General features: G+C 37.9%; 1 protein-coding gene across 1 annotated transcript in view; it reads right to left on the reverse strand.

Moving 5' to 3' along the window:
• Positions 1-16,171, reverse strand: part of LOC105980500 (LIM domain only protein 7-like) — a 134,041-nt gene that overhangs the window by 6,206 nt on the left and 111,664 nt on the right. Inside the window, exon 5 of the mRNA XM_013009397.1 lies at positions 939-969. Within this exon, the coding sequence (XP_012864851.1) occupies positions 939-969 (31 nt within the window). The remainder of the gene's footprint in view (positions 1-938; positions 970-16,171) is intronic.

Below are 16,171 nucleotides of genomic sequence, written 5' to 3' on the forward strand. Positions count from 1 at the left end.
ATGCAGGTGATATATATATATATATATATATATATATATATATACATACATACACACACATACACACATATATATATATATGATAACTCATATACTACTTTATGATTGAAAGGCAGTCTTTTATATTTACTAAAGAACAGTTAGAAATCTTAATCATTCTTACCAGGTTTTCTTGTTTCCGAACAAGTTCTCAGGTCAAAAAGCTCAGACTAGGCACCACTGGCTTATGCCTATAAACCTAGCTACTCAGGAGGCTAAAATCTGCAGATCACAATTCAAAGACAACCAGGCAGGGCAGTCTATGAGACTCTTATCTTCACTTAGGCAGCCAAACTGGAGTTGTGGCTCAAGTGGTAGAATGCTAGCCTTGAGCAAAAAGTTTCAAAGACAGTATCCAGTCTGTAAGTTCAAGCCCCAGTACCAAACCAAAGACAAGAGAGAGGGGTGGGAGAGAGAAATGATGCTTTGGCTCAAAGTGATAGAGTACTAGTCTCGAGCACAAAAGCTCAGGGATAGTGCCCAGTCCCTGAATTCAAGTACCAGGACGGGCACAAAAAATAACTAAAACCCAAGCTTTCTATTAGACATTCTTCTATCTATATGTTAAACACATTATGAGTCTAGGGTGAACAATGACCTAGACTTCTTAAATATTCAGTGTTTTCCTTTAAGTCCAACCTGAATGCTTCGTACATGTTCACCTTAAAGTCCTAAAATAAGTTTGCCTTTCCCACAAAGTAAAATAACCCCCAGCTTCATAAAGGTCATTTATCATTTTATACCACATGTAAGTGTATTTAGAATTTCTGGCTGGTTGATTCCTAGGCAAAATATTATTTTTAAAAAACATGAAACTAAGTATAATTTTTTATCTAATTCTTACAAAAAGGAAAAGAAAAAAATTGGTTTAGTGCTCCATCAAAGTAAATATATCTTACATTTTTCACTCTCCTATCAGTCTCTTCTTGCCTGTAAAGAAAAAGAAAATATCTATTAGGCAATGTCCATGGATTTTCCATTATTAGCTGAAAACTCCTTTTTATTTTAAGGTTCTATGATAAGGTTCCAGAACAAATGATAATTTTTCCATAGCCACTGATACAATTAAATACATTGGTCACTCTCTACCAAAAAAAAAAAGGTAATTTTTGATGCATTTTATCTATTATAGTCTGACACTTTAAAAAGTAATTCATTGACAGTTTGCTCCAGGAAAGTTAGAATGTGTTTGTGACTTTAACTGAGCATCACTGTCCCACAATACTGTGAAATTTGGGAAATTATGTAATCACTTAATCACAATTTAAAATTTTTTTAAGTAATTCATTTTAAGCACTGCTTAAACCCAATTGGCAGTTTAAAAACAAAATCAGTCTGTGTTCATGACAGGAAATTTAAGATGCACAAAAAAAATCTTTAACAGGAGGATAAAAACAGTTTTGCACTGACTTTCCCCCGCATTGTTCACGAGGGGTATTGTCCAAGTTTCCAAGAGATTCCTGTTCAGAGACCATGACTGCACAGAAGTTGAAAAGCTCAGTTTTTAAAAATATAGCCATGTAAAAAATAAATATATAGCCATGTAAACTGGGCTTTTGTTATTTTGTCTCCAATTAAGGAGCAAAAAGCCAGAAGTGGGGGTATGGCTCAAATAGAGCACCTGCTTTAAGAGAAAAAAAAGTGTGACTACAAGTTCAAGCCCCTACCTACCAAAATAACCATGAACCTCCACCTGAAGAAACTGCACAATGTTACAAAACTCATCGGACTCTTGCTTGCCTGTACAATATTTATAGAACAAGCTGAGAGAGATGTCACCTTGATGTTGAAGAGCCAACAGTATGCCATTTGTACAAAGACATAGGTCACATTACGAATGTTTTACATCGTGATACACACACCATCAGTGAACAAATGGCCTCTAGAATGGTTTCTCAGCCTAACCAGAAGTGGTATAAAGAAAAATGTACACCACATACATACATACACATATTCCTCTTTTTTTTGTCAGTCATGGGGCTTGAACTCTGGGCTTGGTGCTGTCCTTATGCTCTTCAGCTCAAGGTGAGCGCTCTACTGCTTGAGCCACAGCGCCACTTCTGGTTTTCTAGTGGTTTATTGGAGATAAGAGTCTAACGGACTTTCCTGCCCAGGCTGGCTTTGAACAACGATCCTTAGATCTCAGCCTCTTGAGTAGCTAGGATTACAGGCATGAGCCACCAGTGCCCGGCTACATATTCCTTTTTATAGTACAAACATAAACCAAAATGAACTTAAGAACAAGGTATACCTCCCACTCACAATTTTTTCTTTTTTCAATCATGGGGCTTTTTTTTTTTTCCAGTCTGGGCTTGGGTGCTGTCCCTGAGCCTTTTAGCTCAAGGCAAGTGCTCTACCACTTGAGCCACAGTACCACTTCCAGTTTTCTGGTGGTTATTTGGAGATAAGAGTCTCACGGACTTTCCTGGCCAGGCTGGCTTTGAACTACAATAATCAGATCTCAGCCTCCTAAGTAGCTAGGAATACATGTGTGAGCCATCCACCTGGCTTACCTCCTACTCATTCTCTAAAATCATTTCACCAATAAAATTCACCAACTCTCACACTAGTGGGAAGTATATAAATTTGTACATTTATATTCTTATCTCACTTGTATCTATTTAAGCTAAATATATTCATATTCTATGACCCAGGAATTCTATTCCTAGGTAAGGGGCTGCCAGCAGTGTTTATCTTTGTTTAGCTAGTCATAAACAAGAATATTTATAGCAACATTTAGATTAATACAAAAATCTGGATCATGTGCTTAAGTCTGAAACAGTGGGAATAATTATGGAATATGTACATGATTAAATATAATAGAGCAAAAATGAGGATGAGCAACCTACAACTACATTCAACCATATGGTTCAGTCTCAGAAATGATGAGTAAAAAGAAAAGCTAAGCACAAGAGTACAGATTATATGAATGGAATGAAAGTATAAAAACATGCAAAACAAAGATGTGCTACAAATGAGGACAGTGATTATCTTTGTGGGGGAGAATCATAGATAGAAATCATGGGCATGCTAATCATTTGTATTTTTATCTGGAAGCTGGCTAACCTAACTGCGTTCAGTTCCTAAATAAATCTTTGAATTTTACAGTTTTAAGTTTGTGATTTACAAAGTATTATATATACTCTATAATCTATTATATAACATTATATAATAGTACATATCACTAATTAGTATATATTATAGTTATGTGATATATATTATATATTAAATACATATGTATGTGTGTAAATATATAAATATGCATACGTATACATAAATATGAATATATAAATATATTAATGTAAAGTTCATATAGGTTATCTATATTATATATGTCATATATATTAATATAGATTATACATACTATAATTCACAAAAGTAAAAATTTCACATGCAAAGGATTCAACTTATCTTCAGTAAAATGAAATCATCTTGTAAAACTTAATAGTGTTTTATTTTAGAAGACATAAATCATACAGAAACTGACAATGATATGAGTGGTTAGATTAACAATTAACACATATACCATAATATCAAGTTACCTTAAAAACACACAAAAAATCAATATTCAGTACAAAGCTATATTGGTCCCATAGTTATCCCATTTTCATAAGAACCTAAAATAGGACTTATTAATAAAGAAGCTCTCTTGAATCCCTGAGCTCCTTTCCACCACCCTCAATAAAGGCCAACACACTATTCTCTTTTGGTATCATGATATAGCAATCATAGGAAATACAAGCCTATTCTGTTAGACACAAGAGCAGTGACCTTGCCATTATTGCCCTTCATTCACTTTACATTCCCTTCTAAATATGAGCATTTACAACGTGCTTTTTGGACATGGTGATATATCGGCCAGCCAAATGAGTGCCCTATCACTCAAACATGACGTCAAGAATTCAAGTGGTCAATGATTTATGGGAATAAAGAGCGCTCTCCTCTCTCTCTCTCTCTCTCTTTCTGCCTCTCTCTCCTCTCTGCCTCTCTCTCCTCCCTGTTACCCTCTGTCTCTCACTCTTGTTCTCCTCATCTCCCTGTCTTTCTCTCTGTCTCTTTCTGTGTCTCTCTCTGTGTCTCTGTCTCTGTCTCTGTCTCTCATCTCTCTGTCTCTGTCTCTGTCTTTCTCAACATCACTGCTTGAAGTCAGGAAACAGGCAACAACTGGCCTGGAATAGCCAGCCACAGGGCACAACCCCAAGTCCTTTTAAATAGAACAGACCTGCGGGTAACAAGAGCTCTAGGAGCCTGCCAAGCTACTGCACAATCCATCAGGACCAAAAATAAGGCAGTGTATCTCCAAAGTTGAGTAACTCACTCAAAGCACGTGTGTCCCTATTGGATAGGGCATAATGCCATGCTTTAACAAGACAGGTAAGCTGGGTGCCTGGTGCCTCACACCTGTAATCCTAGCTGAGATCTGAGGATAGCAGTTTGAAGCCAGCTTGGACAGGAAAGTCCATGAGACTCTTTTCTCCAAATAACCACCAGAAAACTGAAAGTGGTACTACGTAGCTCAAAGTGATAGAGCGCTAGCTAGCTCAGGCAAAGTGTCCAGGCCCTCACTTCAAGCACCACAACCAACCCCGTCTTACATACACACTCAAAAGCCAGGCAGTTAGAGTCAAATCTGGTTCCCCACTGCCTGTATTAATTTGTGCGATTTCCTTGACACTCAAAGCTTCAACTTCTTTCTGGTAAATTGTGAAAGTAAGGATAAATTGTTCCAGATTAGGAAGAATTGTCCTTAAAGTCGCTAGTTTACAGTGATCTGCTGATGAACGTTCATCAGTACAGACTAAGAACCAGTCCCTCCTATGCCCACTCTGCCCCATAACCTCCACTGTGCTAATGCTAAATGCAGAAACTGTCATCAAAACCTACCTGCCTACAACTCCCTCACTTCATCCTGTCCCATTTTCTTTTTGCTTTTATATTTATAACCATTTATTACAGGCACATTCGGGGGGTCGGGGGAGGTTGCTTTGTTTTTTGTTTTTGTTTTGTCTTTTGCACCAAAAATCCAAAAAGGTTTCTGTTCTGGTCTACTGCTATATCCCAAGAGACTTATGACAGGGTTTACCCACTCAGGTCACATAAAAACATTCATTTACAATGCCTAATAACATGGCACACAAATGTTCTCAAACATTGGTTGGATACATATATCTGACTTACACAAACATAAGTTGAGAGGGGGAAAGCCTAAAATGATTTAAGAAAAACAAAACAAAGAAAATACAGAAGATCTTCAAAAATCACATAACATCAAAATAAACCATTAATTTGCATTTGCTTTCTTAACATATATCCAATTTTAATTAGGATAATACATTGATATTCATAATAGGCTGCTTTAAACCTGTTATCTTTAAAATTGCAATAAAAAGTACTCCTTTTAATCATATATCAATGAGTTAAAAATGAATAAGATAGATACAAAAACAAAGGCCAGTTTGAAGAAAGTAAGCACAAAACTTAAATGCTATTCTCTCATGCAAAAGACCAGAGAATCTATACCTGCATCAAACCCCAAATATACTGTTAAAATGGATAAGTCAATAGTATTCAAAAATAATAGGGAAGAAAAAACTATCCTGAATACTCTGACAACCCTTATTCTAACATTTTTGGATCATACTCAAACATTTAAATCCAATGCTTCATTGTGACTGCAAAATACCCAATACAGTTTAAGTATTCCATGCTACTAATTGAATACTGGAGTTTTAGTCATTCTTTTACCACCTGACAAAAGACCAAAGATACATGCCCTTCACTCACCAGCTGTCACCACCCGATCCTTACAGCTCTTCGGTATTCATAACCAGAAATTCTAAGGTTGAATCTCCTTATTTCACTCAAGAGATTTAAAAATACTCATGTGAGTGTATCAAGTCATTTCTAACAAAAGGTCCAGGGAAATCACGCCCATGCCAACTCTCTTTAAGGGACGTTATGCCAGGTCCTGCCATGAGGAGGCAGCTCGCCAAAAGGGCTCTGGGCTCTGTCCTCCACTTTGACCAGCTTCAAAAACCTGCTCATATGACTCCATTTTCCCTGGCCTGGACTCCACTGAGAGATTTTTAAATGTGTGTAACCTACACTGAACAAATAAACAAGCCATTTCAAGACTATCCCTAATTATTCCCCTCAGCCAAACCATTGGGGGAACAGGCAGTGGCCAAAAGAATCAACTTCTCCCCTGACATACAAAGTTTTTCCCACTCAGAAGAGGCATTTGTGAGGAACATAATTTGGGCCGCTCTCTATTATCCTTTCTCTGGCCACAGAAGGCTTTAAATAAGTATCAGAAAATATTTCTAGAATAGGGTCCAACAAAGGTCAATCTAAGTATGTGGTAGTACATTGATTGTCCAAATTGCCCATGTTAGCACATTTTAAACTAGCCCACTGTACCCATTCTCAGAGTACCAGAGTCTGCTTTGGCCAAATACCCTTTAGTTCTGCCAAAAGATCAACATCTGAGAAAAAAAATGTGTCTAAAGACCCCAAACCTTCTCTCCCTCATTTCTGACAGCACAGAGTGAGAACAAAGTGTCATGAACGAGATGATACTTTACCAGTATATGCCAGTCAGCTGCGTTGTATCAACACATTTCCAAAATCTTCTTTCATACAGTCAACTCTGAGCAATTACACAGCACCCTCCACAACCTTTCCTGCTCGCCTGTGCGGGCTACAGTGAGCTGGAGCTTTCCTGACAGATACATGGCTTTATCCCAGAGCCAACCACAGACCTGGCAAAGACAGCCATGCATGTAAATGTTCTTAAATTACCTAAATCCACACACAGAGCTAGCTTAGCAAGTAAAGGGTCAAGAGAGACAAAAATGTCTCTTCCCAAAAGCATCAAGCTTCATAATTGGATGAAAAAATCTCACTTTTTCTGTTCTGTTCCTAAATCTCATTATCAAATATTTCATCGGCAACACTGGACAGCCCAGTCTTCCCATGCTACGCTCAACTCTATGGTCACGTTAAGAGCTGTATTCTCTTGGTTCCAAATCATCTCTTTCCTCCGTGCCTCTTCCAAATCATCTCTTCTCCTCTGTGCCTCTGGCCCACCTTGTCCAAGCCAATCTCAGAGAAGATCAAATACAGTTCTGACGGAAGTGATACATGAGGAGATTTGACATACCACTCATGCTGGAATTTCTGGGAAATAGGAAAAGCTTTGCTCCAGCTTGGAACAGATTGTAACAGAGAAGGTAAGAAATCTAGTCCCACCTGCCACTGCTGCAAGAGCAAAGTAAAGACCTCCCCAGCTAACAAGGGATCTGGGCTAGCACAGAGGATTCTTCAGACTAAAGGACTTGCTCAGCCTCCTCCCTGTTACCAAAAAAAGTTTCCACCTCCCTCTCTTTGCTCCCCAGAACAACTGCAGCTGATTGAGTGATTGTGTCCCATGAGGCTACTTCCCACAGGAAGGGGAGGAAGCTTCCTAGAGGCCCAGCCCAGCCCTGGGTGACAACAGCTGACCTGGGCGTTGCCTCCTGGAAACTGGGTTGGTATTAGAGAAGTCGGACTCACTAGATACTTGGTCCTTCTCCAAGCCACTAAGCAATCTTCACTCTCCAGTTGTTGCTTATGTTGCTTATGCTACTGGCCACCTGTTCACAGGAGAAGAAAAGAAAGGAGAAGGAGAGAGACAGGGAGAGGGACAGGGAGAGGGAGAGAAATGAGGTCCTCAATCATGATTTTGCTAAGTAGGTAGAAGAATATGTAGCTAGCATCTGGTTTAAATCTGTCAAATGTATGGACTAAGGGTGGGGTGAGCAGAGACAATTCAAAGCAGTCAGTCCATGTTGTGTTGCTAGAACAGAATACCACAGCCTGGAGTGCTTTATAAAGAAAATAAAATTGTTTCTTAAAATTCTGCAAGTGGGGAAATCCAAGGGCCCATATTTGGTGGGGTTGAATGTAGAGAAAGGGTAGGAGAAGAAAAGGAAGGGGACCAAACATCTTTTTATCTGGAACCTACTTCTAACTACCTCACTCACTCCTATGATAACTAATCTACGCTTCCTATAATGGCATTAATCCATTCATGAAGGCAAAGTGCTAACCATTTTTTTTTATCAGTCATGGGGCTTGAACTCTAGGCTTGGGCGCTATCCCTCAGCTCTTCAGCTCAAGGTGAGCGCTCTACCACTTGAGCTGCAGCTCCACTCACAGTTTTCTAGTGGTTTATTGGATGTAAGAGTCTCGTGGATTTTCCTGCCCGTGATTTTGAACCGTGATCCTCAGACCTCAGCCTCCGGAGTAGCTAGGATTACAGGTATGAGCCACTGGCGCCCGGCTTTAACCACTTCTTAAAGGTCCCATCTCTCAACATTGTTCCATTGGGGATGGAGTTTTCAACACATGAACTCTCAAGGACATAGTCAAACCCTAGCAAGTAACATCATTTTTATACTTGCAATAGGACAGTGATATCTAAATTGAAGGAAAATGTCAGAGTTCTGAGCCACTCTAGGACACTCAGAAAATTTTTTTTTATTTTTTTTTCCGTTTATGTTAGGTTTTTAAAAAGAGGTGGCTGAGCAAGAACAGCACCATGCACGTGGTATTCAGGTAAGGGGTAGGTTTATTCATCATTCCGGCTGGCACCAGGCCATCTTGGTCCTCCACACGATGGGGAAAGGCCTGGGAAAGAGAGCTGGGAAAGAGAGAGCTGGGAAAGAGAGAGAGCTGGGGAAAAGAGCTAAGAGAGAGATAGAAAAGAGAGAAAAAAGCTAGAAAAGAGAAGAGCTAGAAAAGAGCAGAGAGAGTCACTCAGAAAATTTTTAAGAAACATAGCAAGAAAATTTCCAGCACTACCATTTCAAAGGAACAGGATCATATTTTATTCAAAATGTCCAAATCCATTTAGGCATTTAGGAAATCTATTAGGCACTGCCCTTGTCTTCTATTAATGGAAGTTCTATTCTATTAATGGAAGTTCATCTATTGCATTATTTAAAATAGCACAACTACTACCACCTATCACTGTGTCAGAAAGATGTGCGAGTCAACAGAGTTAAAGATTTAATTCTTAGAATATTTCAGTCCTTCCTTCTCTCAAAAAAAAGGCAAACTGCATTAAATAGAAAAGAAAAAAGAAATTGAACTTCTTTTTCCTCTCCCACCCTCATCTAAAAATGAAACCTCATTCTATGTGACAATCTCCTGGTGACTCATGGGTTTGAATCTGCCATTTCTACCAAATCCAACTCTGATTAGCGTAGAAACCATAAAAATGACATTTGAGAAAATAACACCAGCCCGTGAGATAAATTAGTGAGCATGGGTACAGAAAGCTAACTTTCAAACTTGGGGGGGAGGGGGAGAGGGAGGGATCGGAGAGAAACTCCTAGAAATTCAACCACTTATACCCTTAGCAACATAATGCTTATTATAATCATGACATGAATAAGTAAGCGCTTGTTAAAAATAACTTGTTATTAAATTTCACGCCCTTCCCACACACTATAAAAATAGCACTTTCACTAAAAGAAAGAAGGGGAAAACTCATGCACTGAAAGAGCCTGGCACAGAGTCCCACGGAAATAACACAAATGCAGAGTGCTAGTCCTGAAACTAGGCTGAGCCCACAATTAACCAGAAACTCTTGTAAATTCTCTTCTACTTTATGTAAAAGGCTTGCTTATTACATAAAGCTGAATTCACAGTTGAGACTCACATATAACTCAAAATATGGTAAACCAGAAATAAAGCATGTTAAGATACCTACTGAACACTGAATCTATTTATTAAGTAGAGTGAAAAAAGTTAATTATATAAAAAGGGACTAGAGGGAAAATCAAGCACAGAAACTTCCCCACAACTTTTCTTTTTCCTGTTTCTTTTTCCTGACTATAGCAATGGAGAGGGTGGGTGTGGGATATAAATGGCAAGACACCCAACACAGCTGAAATATTGAATAGGCTGTGATGAGAATGTCAAGGAAGATGTTCAAGGTAGAGGTTTCGACTGGGGATAGAATTGGGGGGAATTACAGCATATAAATGAAAATGTAAGTTGTAAGACTGAATGAGATCACCTAAAAATAAGTAGAGTACACACAGAGAAGAGGTTTAAGGAATGAGCCCTGGAAAATCAAAAGGTCAAGGTTAAGAAGCAGAAAAGGAAAGCTAAAAGCAAACTAAGAAGGACCACCCAGGGTGATAGGAGTGATCTACAGCAGTGAAGGCGAGGAGGAGGAGCAAACTAGGTCAATAATGCTCCAGAAAGGAAGAGTTAGATGAGAGTGAGGAGTAACAGAATCTTTCCTCACATCTCCACACACATATACTAAATTACTGGCATCTTCTCCTCAACAGGAAAAAGTAACAAATACTAACATCAATAAAAATATGGTAGCAAGGGCTGAGAACGCAGCTTAGCAATAGCATGCTTGACTAGCAAGCATGAGGCCCTGGGTTCCATTCCTTAGTACCACATAAACAAAAATAAATCAATAAAATTATTTTAATTTTTTTAAAATGGAAGCAAGAGGTGTTTTACTGTACTGTTTGTTTCTCTTCATTTTTCTTTTCTTCTTTCCTTTCTCCTTCAGTTTATTTCTTCTGTTGCTGTTTATGATATCTGTACCCTTTGTCTTGTATGTAAGTTTATCTGATTTGGGGAGGGAAGGGGAAGTACAGAAACAGTAGGACAAACGGTGAACCAATTCAACAGTGAAACCCACTAGACACTGTGCTGGAAATGAACTACTTAGTGAGGAGTGGGGTCCCCAGGGGAAAAACTGGGAGAGAATGAAGGAGGTGTGACACCATTCAAAAGGAAATTATTCATGACTAGGTTTAGGTAATTGTCACCTTTACAATAAAAGTCTTCTTATAATGGTAGCAAAACCACTGATGTTAAATTAAAGCAACTACTGAGCTGGTCATCTTTTGTGTTTTTCCTGATTCCAATTCTCATGCTCAAAGCCAATACAAAATGCAACTTAAAACAAATGTGTTCTAGCTATTAAGATCTACCTATACCCTTATTTTGCTCAAACAGTGTACTATAGAACCAACAAAATCTAATAGGATTTCAGGGCAAAAAGAAATTAAAATACTAACACTATTTTGTTCTCTTGAACACACACACACACATACACACGTAATATCAAATTAAAATTCTGACAAGTCCTATATCAAGGGAGCTACCTTTACTCTTATTTTAAAGTTTCTACTTTTTAAATACTTTGAAAGAAGAGTGACTAAAATCTTAAAGATAGATGAATCAATAATTAAGTATTTGGTCTAAGAAGAAAATAAATAAGCTACAAGGACACTTAAGGATATTACTATCACTGAAGTGTATTCCAATTGTGTTTTAAGTTCTACTTATACTTGAGTACATAATTCATATAACCATAACAAGTGCCTTTACTAAGTATTTTATATCAAGCATTCTGTTGATTGTTCTACATTTTTATCTTCTCCTTTTAGCTTACAGGGCATAATTTAGAGATTAGGAAAAACAAATTCTAAAAGCTTAAGAAATTTTCCCAAGGTTGCAAAATTATAAAGATATGCAAAATTATAAAGATATATTTCACAGACTTAAAGAAACTGTCTTTGGATTAATACAATCACCAGTACTTTTTACTGTAATAAATTTTCAAAATAATTTAGTCTTAATTCTCAACAATGATTTTCTTTATAATATTCTAAAATAACTATCAATACTTTCTCAACGAGTTAGTTCAAAGACTTCCCCTAGTAATTTCCTTCCTTAATCTGAGATAAGAGTCTCACTTTCCTGCCTGGGCTGGCTTTGAACTTTGATCCTCAGATCTCAGCCTCCTGAGTAGCTAGGATTACAGGGGTAAGCCACCAGCTGCCAAAACATTTTTTTAAAAAGACTTCCAAATATACGAATTACCATCACCACCATCATCATAATTCTGAGAGTGCAGCTGTAACATCTTGATTTCTCATACTTTGCCAATGAGAGTAAAGTATCACCCTTCAAAGTATAGTTCCTGTAGGAAGAGAAACAATCAACTATAAATGAATGACTATAGGTGCTGAGATAAGAGCTAAGATGCCAGAATGCACAAGGACTAAATGGAACCCCAAACACCACAAAGAAAGTAAGAGATTACAAAGTAAGCTTACACATGATGAAATGATGGTATCTTTTACTTTCCAAAATGTATGTTTCGTGTCTTACAAAATAAGGCTATTATCATGTTTACACTTGTGAAAACTTAAACAGGGTCCAGCATATAAATATACTCTTCTTTCTGTATATAATATTTTCTGGTGGCTCACACCTGTAATCCTAGCTACTCAGAAGGCTGAGATCTGAGGATCACCATTCGAAGCCAGGCCGGGCAGGAAAGTCCCCTTGAGACTCTTATCTCCAGTAAACTACTCAGAAAAAGCCAGAAGTGGTACTGTGGCTCAAGTGGTAGAGGGCTAGCCTTGAGTACAAAGAAGTTGAGGGACAGCGCCCAGGCCCAGATTTCAAGCCCCAAGACTCCGGGGGGAGAGGGGGAAGGGGAGATTCTGTAAAGTAGATGGTATAAGTTGTTACTTATAAGTTATTATATCATTATACCAATTCCTTAGCTGTACTTTAAATATATATGTATATATGCAAATATATTTATATATGCATAAACACATGTGTGCATGTGTGTGTCTATCTGTCTCTAACACAAACACTGTATAGTCAAAATAACACATACTAAACTATTCCTGTAACATGTTCAGACATCTCTGGGTAACTTAATTATTCTCCCTCGTCTATAAGTGAAGCTTATTTCAAAATTTACTATCTACCATAGGAGAGTCCTAGCCTAAGTTTTATGTCCTATGTCTACTGTGTCCTAAATTTTGCCTGGTCCACATAAACCTTTCTTTAATGTTCATTGAAAAAGAAACCCTTAGATAGAAAAATCCTTAACTTTTCTACAATTTTATTTCTGCCAAAGGTTAATGGATACAACATAATTTTAGAGCAAGGTTTCTTGGCCTCAGCAATATTAACATCATGAACCTCATAATTCTTTGTCATTTGGGGAATGTCCTGGATGTTGCAGGAAGTAAAGCAGAATTGCTGGCCTCTGGCTTCCAGATACCAGTGGCTCACCAGGTCCTGAAAATCAGAAATGTGTCCACATAGTACCAACTGTGCCTGAGGGACAACATTGCCCGTAATTGAGGACCACTGACTGTAGAGAATGTAAGAATTTAATTCCTCTAAACAAATAGAGGTTTTTTTGGGGCCTAAAATCAGCTGAAAGGGTCACATAATGACTGTAATCTGGAAAGTAACAGTTACTATATGAATATGGCAAATAGCCAAGCAAAGACTACATGCTACATACACACTACATTCATGGAAATTCATACTTTTCGCCTCAAGGAGCAAGCATGACCTAATTCAGTACTTGAATCATAATAGAGATTCAATAAATGTACTAAATACTGGGGATGATAAAACATAAGGATTAGCAAACTAGAAGCTCTACATTCCTGCTACCTTGGAAAACCATATTCAAACTCACTTTTTGCAGAATTAAAGTGGTAAGAAATGACTTTTCAGATATTCCTTTGCTCCCTCAATGATTTATATTCCTAGAGAGCCTGACTTTTATGTTCTTCCAGTTAAGCCTTATTGAAATGATTCCTTCATCTATACAGATTAGATCCTACTATCCATAATGCCAGAATGTTTGTGTGCATACTGAATGAAACATCTGCTCATTGATAGCATATCTGAATAACCTACATTGTATCACCACAAAGAAAGAAATATTACATTCTAATTCTTACTGTTTAAAATCTGGACTGTGGTGGTGGTCCATACACCCTAGTACATCAACAAGGCAAATAAGATGAGGCAGATGGATTATGAGGTTGAAGGTAGTAACATGGACAACAGGGCTGGAGGCGTGGCTCAGTGGTAGAGCACTTGCCTAGTAAGTATTGAGGCCTGAGTTCAAACACCAGTGCCAACAAAAACCCTCATGTTGTATGCAAATTAAGACTAGAATGGACGTTTTAAGCCTGTCTGTACAGACAAATCCAAGAGACAGTAAATCTCTAATTAATCAGCAAAAAGCTGGAAGTGGAAGAATGGCTCAAGAGGTAGAGTGTCAGTTATGAATACAAAAGTCAAAAATTTAACTCTGCTTTTAACTTAATACTTTGTGATAATCTTTTATTTACACATACATGTATGTACATGTGCACACATACTTTCTATTTCCTACTTAGCCTCCCACATGGACTTTCATAGTTATCAGAGTATTGTCAAGTATTCTATACAAACCAAGTTTCTATGTAACTTTTTACATAGAACATGGACATGTTTTTTACATGGACATGTTTCAAACTAATATCATTCGTGTCTTTTTAATTCATGTTAATGTATCTCTGCAGGTCAGTCCAACTTTCAATTACAATATATGTTGAATCAGGAGCTTTACAAAGTAGTTTGCACTTGTTGCAATATTTTTTCATTTCACTCATTGTTTGATTTCATGCTTGCTTTGTTTTTGAGACAGGCTCTTGTCATGTAACCTCAAATTCACAATCCTTCCTCAACTTCCTCAGTGCTGGAATTATAGGTACACTCTACCAATCCTTACTTATTTTTTAATTCCTTTTTGAAATTTCCCCAAATTAATCAACATGACCTCAATTTCCCCTGGCCTCACTTTCCCATTCACCTTGTCTACTCCAGACCCAATTTTCCTAATTTTTCCCAGGGAACTTTTTTTCAGCTATATGTAGTCCCACTGTCATTACATCTGCCAATCATTTCAAATTTAAATTCTTAAAGCATACATGCATTATGCGTTTAAGAATTCAATGTATGCATCAGGCAGTCCCCAGGAGCTGCTCATCCTTGCTCAGCCCTGGTCAAAGGTCCCCAGGTTGCAAAGCTGAGACCTAAGCAAAACAACTCTTCACCCCTAAAATTCTCACTAACCCCATCACCAAATCTCATCAAGCCTGGCTTCCAAATACATCTAGAATGTACCTATCCTTTCACAGATGTCATTCATGGCCTGCTTCAGTGTTGTCCAGAACATCTCCTCCACAGATGCCTCAAGAATCTCCCAAAGGGAATCCCCTCTGAGTTAGGGCTCAGGCCATATGTACTTAAATGAGTCATCCAAGAGACTCTGATACGCACTTATACTGAAAGCCTCAGAAACACAGGAAAATTAAAATTACACCTGGACTGAAACTAGGATCTACTTTTCAAAAGAAGTAAACTGGAACATAATTCCTCTTTCCTTACTATCTAGAATTAGAAAAAAAATAGTAAAAAGCACAAAGTTATGTGAAAAGCCTGGAACTACTGCTAAGGACTTTCTAGTGTTGACTGGGGAAAAAGAAATCCTCAGTATGATTCATGGTGCTTAGCTACGCTTAAGAAAACACCACAAAAATGCACTTGTGGACACTACACAGAAGCAGCAAAAAAGGGCACTGTATTGATTTATTTAACATTCCAGAGTAGCACCATTCCAGAGATGCAGAAGAGAACACCTGAGGTGGGGGAGGGGGGAGAGAAAAAAGAAAAGAAAGAACAGCTACCACACATCCTGACTCCACAAAACAAAAGGTCTCAAGTGGCACTGAGGAAATTTCTTCCACAAGATTTCTGAGAAGCCAACCACGGTGCGTTTTAAAAGAAATGCTACTCATTTTATTATTTCCTTATAATACCATGCAGTCTTGTTTGTATTCCTGAAGACCAAGAATGGGTAAGATGGAGAGATGATTTTTGGATCACCTAATCTCTGCTTTGGTTCCCCCAGTTATAAACATCTGCACTAAATAACACCGAAATAACTCACCTAAGTGCAGTGAAAGAGCAAATGAGCATGATTATAATGATACCTCGTTAGAAAATCCTGCACAATTACAACACTGAAGTGGTTTGTATAAAAATAATATGAAAACCTGGGTGCTGGTGGCTCATTCCTGTAATCCTAGCTATTAGGAAGCTTAGATCTGAGTATCACAGTTCAAAGCTAGCCCAAGCAGGAAAATCTGTGAGACTGTTATCTCCAATCACCAGAAAACCAGAAGTGGAGCTGTAGCTCAAAGTGGTAAAGCACTAGGCTTCAGAAAAGAGAGAAAGA

The sequence above is a fragment of the Dipodomys ordii genome, unplaced genomic scaffold (genome assembly GCF_000151885.1).
Source record: "Dipodomys ordii isolate 6190 unplaced genomic scaffold, Dord_2.0 Scaffold1, whole genome shotgun sequence".
Lineage (NCBI taxonomy): Eukaryota > Metazoa > Chordata > Mammalia > Rodentia > Heteromyidae > Dipodomys > Dipodomys ordii.